Source organism: Blastocystis sp. subtype 4 (genome assembly GCF_000743755.1).
Source record: "Blastocystis sp. subtype 4 strain WR1 chromosome Unknown seqid_0112, whole genome shotgun sequence".
Lineage (NCBI taxonomy): Eukaryota > Bigyra > Opalinata > Blastocystidae > Blastocystis > Blastocystis sp. subtype 4.
The window spans coordinates 17,330-31,346 of NW_014569435.1; the positions used below are offsets into that span (position 1 = coordinate 17,330).

The window sequence follows — 14,017 nt, forward strand, 5'->3', positions numbered from 1 at the left end:
ACCACGATGGAAAACTGTGAACAAAAATGTAAAACAAACACGTTACTGCTCCTCACTGTCACTAAACTCCTCCCGATCTTCTTCATACTTCTCCACTTCTCGAATATCTTCCACTAAAGTTCATTCCTCTGTCAGTTTCCTACCCTCAGTTTCATTTACTTCCTTAAATCGCTTCACACGATTTCGATGTTTCCTTGATTTCTTTTGGTCAGGATCGCGCTGTTTTTTCACCAAAATCACATCGGGAATACTGTCAGGCTATTGATTACACTTTCAATCCTTTCACACATCGTATTTATCCAATTCATCACAATTCCACACTGTCGATCGCATATCGTATCCTAACACCAAATCGCCGGCTTGAAGGATGTTTCCGAGATGTGAACGAACAATACAGCTGGAATCAGAGACACCAAAGTCATCAGATCGAATGACCTCAATATCTGCCAACAGATATTTCTGAGAATCATCTTTGTTCTTTCCATATTGCTCATTCACTGGAACTACATCCAATACCGTAAACTCTTTAAGGCCTGATGCGACAAGAAGTGTTGTGAATGGATACTTAGAATACATAAGAGAAGATACAGAAATAACCTAGAATTCAGTATAAGAAGAGTAAGATACCTTAGCAGTAGAAGGATGGATAAATGACAAAGAAGTGCTAATCTTGTTACAAACGACGAGAGGAAGAGAGAGTTGATTTGCACAACCCTTTGGCAGTAATACGAGATCGTCCTTACACACAGGAGAGAGTTCAATGTAGAATTGGTGTTCAAAGTATCCTATATTGCTTTTTAGATCCTGATATTTCAATTTCATACTTCCTTTAACACTAGAATTAACAACAATGAGAACATGCACATGCACATGACTTGCGTCTTGATGTATTCAACGAATTGCTGAGCTTCGATTCGTTTTGCAAAGTAGAAATCCAATCCACCATTCACAATCTACATCACAGGTACAATGCATTCTTACTTGAACTCCAATACTATCTGAATGTCTTCCTGTGTTAACAAGATTCTGTTCAAGCCAGAGAAGTGTCCGTTTATGGTCAACCTAATTCAAAGACAGTGAAAAGGAGTACTTTCTGCCGAATTTTAACAATTGCTTCCCATGTGTTTTCTGTTTCCAGTTTGTAACACTCATCACACAAATGCATCACTTGAATAAAGGTTACACGTGTTTTACCCTAGAATCAATGATGTAAACAACTCATACAATAATGCTGAAACCATTTCGAATTTCCTTCTTCAATTCCAATTCGATAATGATTCGATGACTATGAGGCTCTGTCCAGATGAAATGAGCATCCACCAACTCGTTCTACAGATAAGAGATTGAAATTTAAATGAACTTTATTCAACCCCTTGATCATCTTCAACATGATCCCCAGCTCTTCGACAGATTCCCTTTCCACTTGAACCCAATGTTTCGATGGTGTCAATAACCTACATGATTACAATATGTTAGGATATACCTATTGCATTGTTTGCAATATGTAATTGAGATTTCGGGTTCAATTCCTTCAGCAATATTAGTGTTGTTGATAATACAGTTATTACACATCGAAGCTCCACTTCCGGGAATGTCAACTCCGCACAAACAACACTTTCTATCAATGATCTGAATTCTACAAGGTATATACACTGTACACAGGCGATTATCCGGAACTAGACTCATATAGTAAAGAAAAGAATGAGATACAAAAAAGAATTAGTATTAGGATTCATATTGATCTGTGAGATAGGAACGATAACTGTGTAGATTCATCTCGGCTTGGTTCTTGTTTCGTTGTTCATGAATTGTTTATGATTAGAGTCATTGTTTGGGATGGATACGGAGATGAATGAAGTATGTGAAACAGCACAATTGCAGGGTATGATTGATTGGATGTTTTTAGAATGTCTAGAGTCAGTCCTAATGGACCTGAACATGCAGTTGAATAATTGCTTTACACAACGGGATAAACAGAAACAACGCAATTCCATCCTCCAGATTTGCACTTTGGTAGATAGCGACATAATAACAGATAATCTACTCGCAGAGGCTTGTCAAGAACAATTGAAATCGTTTTCTCATTCTACAGCCTTCTTTGAGTGTTTTCGATTCTTTATCTTCAATAGTGGTATTCAAAAGTTGCTTTCTAAGGTAGATTCTAGACTCTCGTTTCACTGTAGTGCAATTTGTTTCGTCAAGTTTTGACAACATTTGTCATTGACTCTATTTGCTCCTATTCTCCTTCGTCATTTTGTAATGCACGATCAAACAATGATTCTATTAATGAACTTCAAATTCTCCTTTCTATTGTTCATGTATTACTTCGCAACTATTCTTTCTCTCCATCAGAAAAGGAGTATTGTTTTTCGTTCCCTTTTATCTTCAAGTCGCTTAATTGCTATTCTTGAGTTATTCATTCGTTCTTCTACAACATCGTTCCTCATTCCATTCATTTGTTCGTGTTGTTCTCTGGTGATCAAACTTCTCTCGCTCCCTCCACTTGAGTGGTCCTCTGTTCGTTTCACTGATGATGTATTCGATACTTCTATTCGTATTCTAATCACATCTACTCATTCCTTAGTCTATGTACAGATGAAGTCAGTAACATTGAAAGATTCGATTAGTGATGATACAAAAGATGCTGTGAATACTGTGTACCATGACATTCTCATTCATTCTTTCAGTTGTTCTGAACTCGTTCAACACTTCAGTATTCAAATATGGCTTCTGTTAATCCAGCTATTACCTGCTACGATCGCTTGTCTTCAAGAATCCATACTTCAGCAATTCATTACTTCAACCTTGGAAATATCGATTAGTATGAGTACTTTTAATGATCATGACGGCCTTTCTAAACAGTTTTTCATGCTTTTGGTTGAACAGAGTTCAATTCTCCCCCATTGTTCATTTCACGAACTTCTTTCATTTCTCTTGCATTACCAAGGCTTAACTAGCAACATTCCATCATTTATCCTAATTCTACTTAACAAATATTCACTTGAATCTGAAGAATGTCAACACATCTTTATGTTTGGAATCTTTGTCTCAATGTCTTATAGATTCCTTCTTGAACAAGTATATCTAGCTCGTGTGAAGAGTGATTATATTGACTTGTTAAATAAGCTGTTAAAACAATGGAATCCAGTTTTTGTCGACATTTTCTTCTTCTTTTACATTTAGTCAAATGAACCCATTTTGATTGATCTGCCGCAATCTCTCCTCACAGAATCGCAAATCAATGCATTAAAAGGATTTCTTTTTCTCTTTCCACATATCGTGGTAATTTTTGTATTTCATTTGTTTCATGTCTAGAAGAGCTGGATGAAGACAAATCACTATGATTACATTCGATCTCTTATCAACCCTTTTCTCTTACCTTCCAAGTGCTCAATCACAGATTATCTCAATTCTCTCTCTCTCTTCAAACAGCGTCTCTTATTGCATGTATTTACTCTGTTACCTCTCCAACGCCCTGAATTCAAAGAATATGCTGATATCTGGAATGTCATTAGTGCATCCAACATCATTCCATCAACTGAAGGAATCATCCCATTACTATGTCTACGGGGAGTATATGTCAAAGACTCTTCCGAAACACGTTTTCTTGAGGTTTTGGGAAATCCAGGAATTGCTCCGAATTGTGATGGTTTTGAGGAATGTATAGAATGATGCTTATTTTGATTATAAGATAATGAGACCTTAGTCTGTTATCTTCACTCTTGTCACTACATGTCTGGGATTGATTTCGTGTTGAGTCAGTCTCCCTCTGAACATACTATACGGATTCTCGTAACGTTGCTTGATGTCTATGGAGAGTCTCTTCTTCAATTAGTAATCAATCATCATAAAACGGTCATTTTTAGGAATTGACTAAATTAGTTCGGATTTTCATATTTCTGATTCTGGCTCATATTAGTGGAGAAGGAAAGATTCGTGCTCTTGCCGATCAAGCGATTAAAAACTTCCCAATTTGTGTCATTCAAGAATTCCAGAATTCGGCCCTATCTTGTACGGAATTGAACACAGTATATCAAACTATCTTGACTTCAATGCTGACCCCGTCAGATTCGAGTATCACAATGGAGTATTTGGATGAGAATGAATGGTTAGAACTATCAGAATTGTCCTCTGGAGGATGGAATGAATGGATCTCGAGAGTCATGGTGACTCGACTGTGTTATCCAGCAGAACGTATCTTTAAGAGTGGAGTGTGTTTGTGGATACGATTGAGTGAGGCTCACATTGACTGGCGAGTACCTGGAGAGATAAGCAGTGTGTTCAGCGATGAGAGTAATTCTCTATCATTCCTCATACACTTCCTCATTGATCACTGGAATGAAGAGTCCACTCCTCTTGCTGCCTTCCTCTTCCGTCTTTCGTATTCACTCTCATTCTCTTTCATTGTAGATTGGCTATGGAGCATAATATTATTATTCCCGCGGGAATCTGGAAGATTCTACCTCTCATTCTCTGTAAGCATTTTCGCCTTATTGCTGTTACCAGTGGTCAAGGTAGAAATGCACTGGATGTGAATGAAAGCAAAAAAGAGGTAATTCCCGCAGTAATCTCAATAACCTCTGAAACGAGTATGAATGAGCGTTGGTGTCTCTGCAATGAGTATTTGATGAAGGATGAATGAATGAATAGGATTGTGAAAAAGACGGCATTAGCAAGCGGGAATTGCAATGGAGGAGAAGGAATGAGTGAAAATGGTGTAAATCTCCATTGGGAGATTGTGAGAGAGTGTTTGAAGTGTTTAACATTGTACTGTGTACGATATGAGGAGGTGTCAGAAACTGACCAATTGGTCAAATTGCTACTGGAGATTAGTTGGAATACACTTCATCAAGGATTGCTACTGTGTGTAGGAGTTAATGAGATGAATGAGTAATAGTTACAACAATCTCTCATTCAGTTGTTTGTTCATTTGTTTGAACAGAAACATGATAACTCATATTTGCAAACAATGATTCAATCAATTTGTAATTCTTCACGTACTGTCTCTTTACCTATTATCCGACGTTCTGGAGGACTTCCATTCGTTTGTTATGCTCTCATTAGTGCTTTGCAACAAGTGAATTACCCGCGGTTATCAGAGGTTATTGATACAATTGTCAATCATGTTGATGAGGACTCTGAAGACGATATGCATATTGTTCATGACCTGAATATTGTTAAAGTCCTTATCTCATCTCCGGATTTCACACATCTGTTACATCATCACTATTTGATGTTACTAAGACGATGCCTGGTTTATCTGGATTATTCTAAGTATACTATTGAATCATTTTCTGATCACATAGTTGGAATGTGAAGTCAGCTGCATCACAAGTACTAGCAACGGTAACAAAACGTATTTTTAGAGCAAGACGAACAAGTGGAGAGAATGAATGTGCGAATCGCGTAAGCGATTTGGCAGTGAAAATGGAATTCCCTGCTTTGGAGGACATGTTGTTTTCTATTTTGTCCAATGCAAATGAATCGAATCAACGTGGTGTATTTGCAGTAGGAAGAGAGATTCGTCTAGGATGTAGACTCTCTTAATCTATGAACGTGTGATCTGTCGTCATCAATACGAGAATCGAAAAATGCTGGATATTCTCTTCCCATTCGTGTTCCATAAGCACTACTTGGTGAGACAAGCGGCTTGTAGAGCGATTCCCGCGGTTCTCCCACTATCTCAGATTCGTCTTCATTTAGGTATATTACAACAGGAATTATTGGAGAATCATTCGTTTAACACTGTTTGTGGTTTGTTGGAATTGGTAAGATTGGAAATGGAATTGTGAGATAGATTGAGGTATATATTCGTGTTTTGGTAAGTGGAAACAGTCAAAAAGATGCTGAATTATGTATTCGAGTAGCAATTCCCATTTGTGAGATGTATGCCAATTCGGCTATTGAAATGGTATTACTATGGTTCTGAATTCAATGGATAGATTTCTCTTCATGCACTTCAGATTCTTGAAATCGCCGTCCATCGAGAAACAATTGAAGAGAACATTTCATTGTCTTCTAAAGTCCAACTCATTCCTTCTCCACTGAATGAGAAGCTAATTGAGGTCTATGAGCAAGTCTTGCTGCCGCTCTCGTCCAAGCACTCTACTTGTGTTCAACGGGCAATAAAAGCAATTTCTTTGCATACTAGTTTGGATACAGCGCATTTGATTCATTGAAGTGTTTGTTATGATGTCGTTTGTTGCTAGAGCTGCACCGACACTCTTCAGAAGAGTTTCCGCTCCTGTATTCACGAGAAGGTTTGGAGGTACGTAATCCAGAACACTTGATCATTATAGTTGAGTTCTCCATCCATTCTGTTGCAGATGATGATACTATGGAGGTAGAAGCAGAAAAAGGAAGTACTATTCTCGATGTATGTCAGGAAAACGGTGTTGAGATTACTGGTATTTGCAATTCTATTATCTCATATCAAGCTGTCTGTTCAGGAGGTGGTAGCTGTGGTAGTTGTCATGTCATTCTGCCCAAGGATCTCTTTGATGCAGTAGAACCCCCAAACGATCTTGAAAAGGATCTGCTAACTAATGTTGTATTTGGGGTGAAGCCAACGTGATTCCTATGAAATGTCTCTGAAGTGTAGTTCTCGTCTTGCATGCAGACTTAAGATTGATGAAAAGTACGCAGGCAAGATTGTCGAAGTACCAATGCCACTGTAATGGGATTTTAAGTTGTTTTTTGTTTGGCAAACGATCATATAATCCATTTAGCAGTGCTATAATGAAATCCTTAGTAATCTCCTCAACATGGCAAAGTATTGATGTATAGTAGATAGTTATTATTATATTTCTCCTGATTCCACGTGAAAACATTTCATCAGAACGTTGATTCTTTCTCACAATACACCGCGGGGATCATCCAGTATAGAAACTTCTTAAAGAAAGAACTGATGATACCCAGTTTTGGGTGGAGTACGGTAGGGACAGAGCAGAATGACCCCGATACAGTCAATAACCTCCTGTTTGGACATATCGAAGCAACACCTAGTTATGTGGATATATTTAATGACCAAATGGATGATTCATCATCCTTTGGATTATTGGGAAATTCAAAATCCGATGATAATGGTATGTTCGCTTTGGAAAATCATTTACCCTTAAATGAAAGTATTCAAATCCCGGAAGCAAACTGTAGGTAATTCTTTAATGGAATAATGGAATAGCCTTCGCTATGGACCAATCTCCAGTAGAAGAGATGATGAAATCGGATGGCAACAGTTTAAGTTCAGAGTAGCTGCTTTTGTGTTCATTTATACATAGAATATTGGGTGCTGATTCTATTCCTCAACAACCCCTATATCAGCCAGTATTGAACATCGACATGCCTCTCCCTGCATTGCAAATTCCGGTTCGTGCCCCTGTGAGATCCAATCCGACCTCTAGAAAGCAAAGTATTTTTGTATCGTAGAGTACAATATAGTCCATAATTCATCGGAAAAGAGACGTGTGGAGAGGATGAATCAGAAGATCGATGAGTTGTACCATATTATCACGGTAAGGTTTCATATTTGCTTCGAATTGTAGTCTACAGGCACAATCATAAACAAAAGCAAAATCAACGTTCTTATGGAAACGGTGAAATACATTCGCCATTTACAGAGTCAGATCCGCAATCTTCGGGAGCAAACTAAAATGGCAGAAGAGAAGGCAAATCGCCGAATGGATCAGATGAACGAAATTGTGCAGAGCCAGAAGATTAATTATCATGTTCTGTTTTTGCAATCACCTGTTCCAATGGCTATTTTGAGTACAGATGGCCAGTTTGTAGATGCCAACAGCCAATTCTGCTGGTATAGGTATTTTGATGTGCTCATATGTAGTCTAACACGGTCTACATTGGATACACTAAAAACGATGACATTATTTCGATTCACCCATCCTGATGATTTACCTTGTGCTTTTGGGTACTTGCTGGAATTAATACTGACACATAGAAGTTACTCATATATGCTTCACAGCAAGTTGGAATCTCCTTCTCAATGCATCATTCGTCATTGTGTGATTGGAGGGAGTATCCAACCTGTGTATTTTTCTCTCACATTGATCCGTGATAAGCATCATGCCGCTTGCGGATTTGTTTGCACAATTCTTCCAGTGCTTTCGTGTGATTGTACAGGCAATTGCAATTCCAGGTAGGAATGAGAGATTGGAGTGATTATTTTAGTCGGCAGTGTTCAGGACAGCTGAAGAGTCCTCAAGGCAATTACTACCTGATTTGTAATCCGCCAGAAACAATTCCTTGTTGTTCTCGATTGATCGGAGCAATTTCAGGTGAAGGAGAATGTGGTAATGGTTGCTGAGTCTTTGTTCTCTTTGTTTGATACCTTTGTTACACCGCGGGCTTTTTACCTCCAATTAGGTTCAGTAGAATTGGGTTGGATTTTGCAGAATTCAAAGATATGAAGGTAAAAACCATTGAAATTGCATGGCATCGACGACCAGAAGCAAACCACAACGATCCTGTCCTTTCGGTAGACTTTCTTGATGATTCTATCTTTGCAACGGGTGGTGGGGATCATGAAGTAAAAGTACAAAGTTGGTGGATGGTTTCAAAAGATAGATTTGGAGATTGAACACAACCGGGGAAGAAGCCGTTGTTGAATATTGTTATTCGTTAAAAGGACATCAGCAATCGGTTAATGTCGTTCGTTTCTCGCCTGACAGTAGATTTGCATGGATAGTTGTCATTGATAGAAAAGTTGCTTGCATCGGCAGGAGATGGTTATGGAAGCGAATATTATTAATATGTAGATGGATGTATTATCATTTGGGGTTTGCGTGAAAAGGTGTGTTCAAACTGGAGTGAAATCACAAAGGATAACTGTTATTGGAAGAAGAATATCCGGTCAAATTGATGTATCGAAATCACTTCTAGGGGTCATGCAATGGATATTTATGATATCAGTTGGTGTCCAAATAGTCAATTCCTTGTTAGTAGTGGTACAGACTCGAATATCATTATCTGGGGAATTGATGGTACTCAGTACACTCGTATCCATGATCATACTGGATACATCCAGGGAGTCGACTGGTCTCAAGATGACATGAATATTATTAGTGTTGCCAATGATCGTACTGCTCGTATCTATAACTATACCAAATTCCCCGTGAACACCAAGTTGCAGGTGGATGATTGGAATTCAATTCGACCATTTCGTGAGGATTTTCGGATTAGCAAGAATCTTGTGAACAATCGACCTTGTACGTATTGAATGAGCTGGTGATTTATAGTAAATTGCAAAGCTGTGTTGAAACGAATGCTCTTCTCTTATACTTCGGAATCGTCTGATGTACAAGATCCCCAGGCCATGGAGAATTCAGAATCTGGGGAAGCTGCGATGGATGTAGAGGATGACTTTACTGCTGTTATTAGTACCTCTGATACACCAATAGTTGAGAAACCGAAGAAAGAAGAGAAAGGAGGTACCCGCGGTTTTTTCATGTATTTGGGGGATACAGTTCCTTCATTTTATCGTCGTCCTCATTCGTCTTCCGATGGTGTATTGACTGTGATTCCTTGTGGTAAGAATGATAGTGAGATGATCATGTATAGGAGTATACTTACAATCAGAAGGTTCAATACCTCGTAATTGCTCATATATGTATTTGAATGGTGTTTGGGAGAAGTGCTTGTAAGTGATTTGTATGATCTGTAGACCAATCGCTTGTTATCCGGTGTTAAGTTTTCCAACGGTTGTGACTCGTTTTTCAAATACTCTTTATAAGCGAAAGGAAGATCAGAATGTGATGTCATTGATTGGCTTACCGTACGAATGGAGAGTTGATATCAGATAGGTATTATCATGTATTTGCAGTAACGACAACAGAAGAAGTATTTGTATATTCGACTCAATCAACCACTCCATTGTTCTACATATCGAATATTCACTATGCTCAGATCTGTGATTTTGCATGGTTGGACTAAAGAGATGAAGTGAGGTTTAGGAATGCTTCAGGCAACTGTGCTTTTACGGTGTCATCGGATGGATATTGTACATTAATTCAATTTGAGGAAGGAGAGTTAGGGGAGAAACTGTAATCTTGAATGTTTGTTGAGATGAAACACATTATTCCACGAATACGGGATTGAATCATGCAAGACTCTTCCGATGAGGACCTTGAAGTTGTTTATGATGAAGACTATGATCCACAACGAGAGGAAGAGTTAAAACAGCAATTAGCCACAAAACAAGGATCTCTATCGGGGTATTGGGCACGTATGCTTTTCTATTTGAATACTATGCATAGAATGCTTCAATCAAAATGCTGGTAAGTATTGGCATGAGTTTTATAAACGAAATGGAAATCGCTTTTTCAAAGATCGGCATTATCTCGATATTGTATTTGATGAACTAAATGTATTGGAGAAAGATGGAGTAGGAATCTGAGATTATTATTCATTTTAGAAGCAACAGTTGTCTCTACTCGAAGTTGGTTGTGGAGTTGGAAATGCCTTTTTCCCGTTATGTGAGAAATACCCTTCACTCCAACTTTATGGTTGTGATTTTGCCAAATCTGCAGTTGAAATAATTCGTGTAAGAGATTCATCTGTGTTTGATCTAGAATCGTGCTGAATTTGACAAATCCCGAATGACAGTATGGCAAGCAGATTTAGTGAAAGATGATATTTCTCATGAAGTTCCTGAAGAAGGATGTGATGTATTATTGATCATGTTTGTCTTGTCAGCCGTCAATCCCAAGAACATGGATGCGTTTTTGGATCATGCTTTGCAAGTGAGTGTTTCTGAGTCATGATCATGTAGGGACTCAAGAAAGGTGGTGTATTACTGTTTCGCGATTATGGACGTTACGACATGGCGCAAATCCGATTCAAGCCCAATCGAAAGATCGAAGATAATTGGTATGCCCGTCAAGATGGAACATTGGCGTATTTCTTTGATTTAGATGAAGTGGATGACTTGTTTCAGCGTCATGGTTTGAAGAAACGAAAGAATACAGCCATTCGTCGTTGTATTCGGAACCGAAAGACAAACTGTGAGATGCATCGTGTGTGGATCCAGTCAATTTACGAAAAGATGTTAATTATTTGTTAAAGAAACAACCTCTTTGGAGTCTAAACACATACAATAAGATAGAGTAAATAATTGGATGACAAATACTACTGAGTCTTCGGACGACACTTCTCGCACTGCTTCTTACAATACTGATAGGTCTTCTTACTCCAATCCACAACCTTTCCCCAACCCATTGCAGATTTCTCCTTCACCACTTTCCAACCATTGCTGGAGTGTCTTTTCACAGCTGTCCAGCATGCACCGGATTTGGTTTTGAATGAGCTCCAGCATCCACCTGATCCAGTCTTGAGAGAGCCCCAACATCCTTTCGACTTCGTTTTGACAGAGACCCAGCAGACCTTGGACTTCTCCTTCACGTCAACCCAGGAGCGACTCGAATTCAATGCAGAGTTATCGAGTATTTGACTAGCAGAAGTAGTAATCAGTGCAAAGCGAAGATATTTCCCATTCTGCCGAACGAGTTCAAACAGATTCGAACGACCTTCCAATCAATTTACCAATAAGTTCTTACAATCAGAGGTCAATACAGATACATATCTAAATGGATGCCAACCTAACGAAATTGTGGATAATTTTGGAAGATCTAAGAATCATGTGATAATTGGAATTCCAACTCTCTAGTCGAATTGTTCCGATACATTGGAATGCATGGTTTCCTCCTATGAGTGTGGTTAGTGATGGAAGATCTAAAGATTGATCATCAAGGCCTAGTTGACTACTTTTCAGAACGAGATGATTCTGGAAGGTGAATGGTTTTTCTCCAACTAATCGATGATCTTCGTCTCCTCGAAGAGCATAGTCACTCAGCTGTAATGTCTCCAATTTAGGTAGATCTGAGTAAGAAGAAGGACATATTACTACTCTCAAAGATGGCAAAATGGCAGAAACAAAAAGCTGAAACTTGAAGTGTAACCTTCCGAAGAGAAGGAAGATCTAAGAATGAAGCAAATTGAATGATTCTCACTCTTCAAATTTAGAGAACGAGCAAAGCAGAAGCACCACCAACCCATCGTAATAGATTCAAGAGATGGGAGATTATTCAGTTCAAAGGTAGCATAGTCAGAGAATGAGTAATCTCCGAATGAGATTGATTTCAGTTTAGGACAATTGGAGATTCGGCAGATTCTATTACTACGAACATCCGAATTCTCCTCATCTCTACTCAATGTGAAACTCTTTGAACCAATATGAACACTTTCTAATTCCGTCATATCAGTAATTTCAAAGGTTGAACAATGAGCATAACATGAATCACCAATCTCAATACGACGAATTCCATTCATTGTTGCTGAGGTGACCTCCTTATAAGAGGGAGTATTAAAGGAATAATCACTCACTTTCAACAGTTCACCTGGCAAACAACCTTGATCCCAAGTTCCACTTTTTACCACGTTTCCATTTTCATCCACCACACGTCCTTCTCCATGTCTTGATCCGTCTTTCCATTCTCCAATATACAATGGAAGACCTTCGTGATATTCAGTGCCATAACCATTTCGAAGACCATTATCGAAATGGCCAACATATAAGGCTGTCTCACCATCTTCCTGATATTCAGTACCTTCATCTTTCCTAAAATACCCAGTTTTCATGTCACCTCCATAACCACCTTCATAATGTCGTATTCCGTGTTCATCATATTCAATCATAATATCTCCTTTCAATTCAATAAGGATTCGCTGCAATTCATTCGCATGATATTCACATATACGCGAGACATGACCATTCTCAAACTCATAACATCTTCCTTCTTTCTCCACATTCAGTGCATCGTATTGAGAAACGCTTACAAGTACTTTCCTTTCATCAATTTCCTGGTAATAACCTGGCATCTCTTCCATGTGAGGATGGACAAAGAATCCATGGATCATATCACCGACAAAAGGGCCATCGTATATAATACAACCAGAAGCATTATAGACAATCATATTGTTATCATGAAATTCATGAACAGGCTTCTCCTCGCCGTTCACATAAAAGTACTCCTTTACCAGTTGATTGTTAGTAAAGGTATAACACTTACCATTTTTGTATTTCAGTTTTTCATCGTATTGCGAGATAGATAAAAGTTCTCCAGAGACTTTTATCTCATCGTAGAAACCAGGAATGGTTTCACTCTTCTGGAGAGTCGAGTAACGCTCTCCATTACGATAAAAACCCAGCCAGATTTGTTTCTGGTAATCATCAAACTCCTGAAAAGTTCCAAATTCCACACCTTGACGCAATTCACCTTTCATGATGACATTGCCAAATCTGTTAGTTTTAGTTACCTCTCCTTCAGGTTCTCCGTTAACATACTTCAATCTCATATACAGTGTATTGTTTGGTCTAAGGATTGTTGCTAGTCCCTCCCGCTTCCCGTCCTTCATCAGCACCTTCATCTTATATCCCTCGAACTTTCCATTAAACTGAACTACAACCTCTCTGTTAGAAGTATTACCCGGAGTGACAGGATCAATACTACTGACATCAAATTCATGCAGAAATCCTCGCGTCTCTGTTGAGTCAACAAATAAGGATACATTGGCCAGAAGCTCAGCCATAGTTAATTATGGAATTTGTTTGTCCCTTATTGTCTGGTTAATTAAATATGTCCCCTTATTTGTGACCCAATTGTCACCTATATGCCTGAAACTCCTGTATTTGTCAATACACTGATTCAGAATGGGGTCTTAACGTCTATATCTTCTCAAACTGGGTCAGTCCTTAATGAGTCACAGTGATAGTCTAGAAGAATGGAGGAATATACGAAATTGGAAGTAGATGAAATAAGGAGTTGGATAGTTCTTAATGGAAATGGACTGTGAAGAGAGAAGCAACTCATCTTGAGAAGAAATTGGATTCAAAGAAAGTAAACGAAGTTAGAAACAACAATTCTATTAGTTTACATCAAATTAGTGGTTGTAGGAAAGAAGCAGAGTAGGTCTTAAACAAATACTATAAACTTCACCATTTAACAAAGCT

At 38.5% G+C, this 14,017-nt stretch overlaps 7 protein-coding genes across 7 annotated transcripts; 5 read left to right on the top strand and 2 right to left on the bottom strand.

Annotated features, from left to right (window-relative positions):
* Positions 1-42: 42 nt before the first annotated feature.
* Positions 43-1,686, bottom strand: JH06_1905 (hypothetical protein; the record flags this gene model as incomplete). Its single annotated transcript, XM_014672133.1, has 11 exons — positions 43-113; positions 144-258; positions 289-597; positions 628-835; positions 871-953; positions 982-1,062; positions 1,091-1,195; positions 1,225-1,329; positions 1,371-1,422; positions 1,484-1,618; positions 1,652-1,686. The coding sequence occupies 11 exons, from the start codon at positions 1,684-1,686 to the stop codon at positions 43-45; spliced, it is 1,299 nt and encodes a 432-aa protein (XP_014527619.1).
* Positions 1,687-4,417: 2,731 nt separating this feature from the next.
* Positions 4,418-6,179, top strand: JH06_1906 (hypothetical protein; the record flags this gene model as incomplete). The annotated part of the gene is made up of 7 exons (XM_014672134.1): positions 4,418-4,620; positions 4,651-4,867; positions 4,898-5,254; positions 5,320-5,508; positions 5,538-5,768; positions 5,798-5,911; positions 5,943-6,179. The coding sequence occupies 7 exons, from the start codon at positions 4,418-4,420 to the stop codon at positions 6,177-6,179; spliced, it is 1,548 nt and encodes a 515-aa protein (XP_014527620.1).
* A 158-nt stretch (positions 6,180-6,337) lies between these two features.
* Positions 6,338-6,677, top strand: JH06_1907 (2FE-2S ferredoxin; the record flags this gene model as incomplete). Its single annotated transcript, XM_014672135.1, has 2 exons — positions 6,338-6,570; positions 6,602-6,677. 2 exons carry the CDS (start codon positions 6,338-6,340, stop codon positions 6,675-6,677), a joined length of 309 nt encoding a protein of 102 aa, XP_014527621.1.
* Positions 6,678-7,188: 511 nt separating this feature from the next.
* JH06_1908 (helixloop-helix DNA-binding domain containing protein) lies at positions 7,189-8,153 on the top strand (the record flags this gene model as incomplete). The annotated part of the gene is made up of 5 exons (XM_014672136.1): positions 7,189-7,247; positions 7,278-7,408; positions 7,438-7,511; positions 7,542-7,807; positions 7,838-8,153. 5 exons carry the CDS (start codon positions 7,189-7,191, stop codon positions 8,151-8,153), a joined length of 846 nt encoding a protein of 281 aa, XP_014527622.1.
* Positions 8,154-8,416: 263 nt separating this feature from the next.
* On the top strand, positions 8,417-10,056 carry JH06_1909 (CAF assembly factor complex subunit b; the record flags this gene model as incomplete). Its single annotated transcript, XM_014672137.1, has 10 exons — positions 8,417-8,545; positions 8,578-8,680; positions 8,712-8,738; positions 8,769-8,862; positions 8,893-9,218; positions 9,249-9,539; positions 9,571-9,649; positions 9,674-9,784; positions 9,813-9,932; positions 9,963-10,056. The coding sequence occupies 10 exons, from the start codon at positions 8,417-8,419 to the stop codon at positions 10,054-10,056; spliced, it is 1,374 nt and encodes a 457-aa protein (XP_014527623.1).
* Positions 10,057-10,110: 54 nt separating this feature from the next.
* Positions 10,111-11,071, top strand: JH06_1910 (methyltransferase; the record flags this gene model as incomplete). The annotated part of the gene is made up of 5 exons (XM_014672138.1): positions 10,111-10,234; positions 10,266-10,393; positions 10,424-10,552; positions 10,581-10,751; positions 10,781-11,071. The coding sequence occupies 5 exons, from the start codon at positions 10,111-10,113 to the stop codon at positions 11,069-11,071; spliced, it is 843 nt and encodes a 280-aa protein (XP_014527624.1).
* A 65-nt stretch (positions 11,072-11,136) lies between these two features.
* Positions 11,137-13,596, bottom strand: JH06_1911 (hypothetical protein; the record flags this gene model as incomplete). Its single annotated transcript, XM_014672139.1, has 6 exons — positions 11,137-11,534; positions 11,565-11,636; positions 11,668-11,739; positions 11,773-11,886; positions 11,915-11,986; positions 12,018-13,596. 6 exons carry the CDS (start codon positions 13,594-13,596, stop codon positions 11,137-11,139), a joined length of 2,307 nt encoding a protein of 768 aa, XP_014527625.1.
* Between the last annotated feature and the right edge of the window lie 421 nt (positions 13,597-14,017).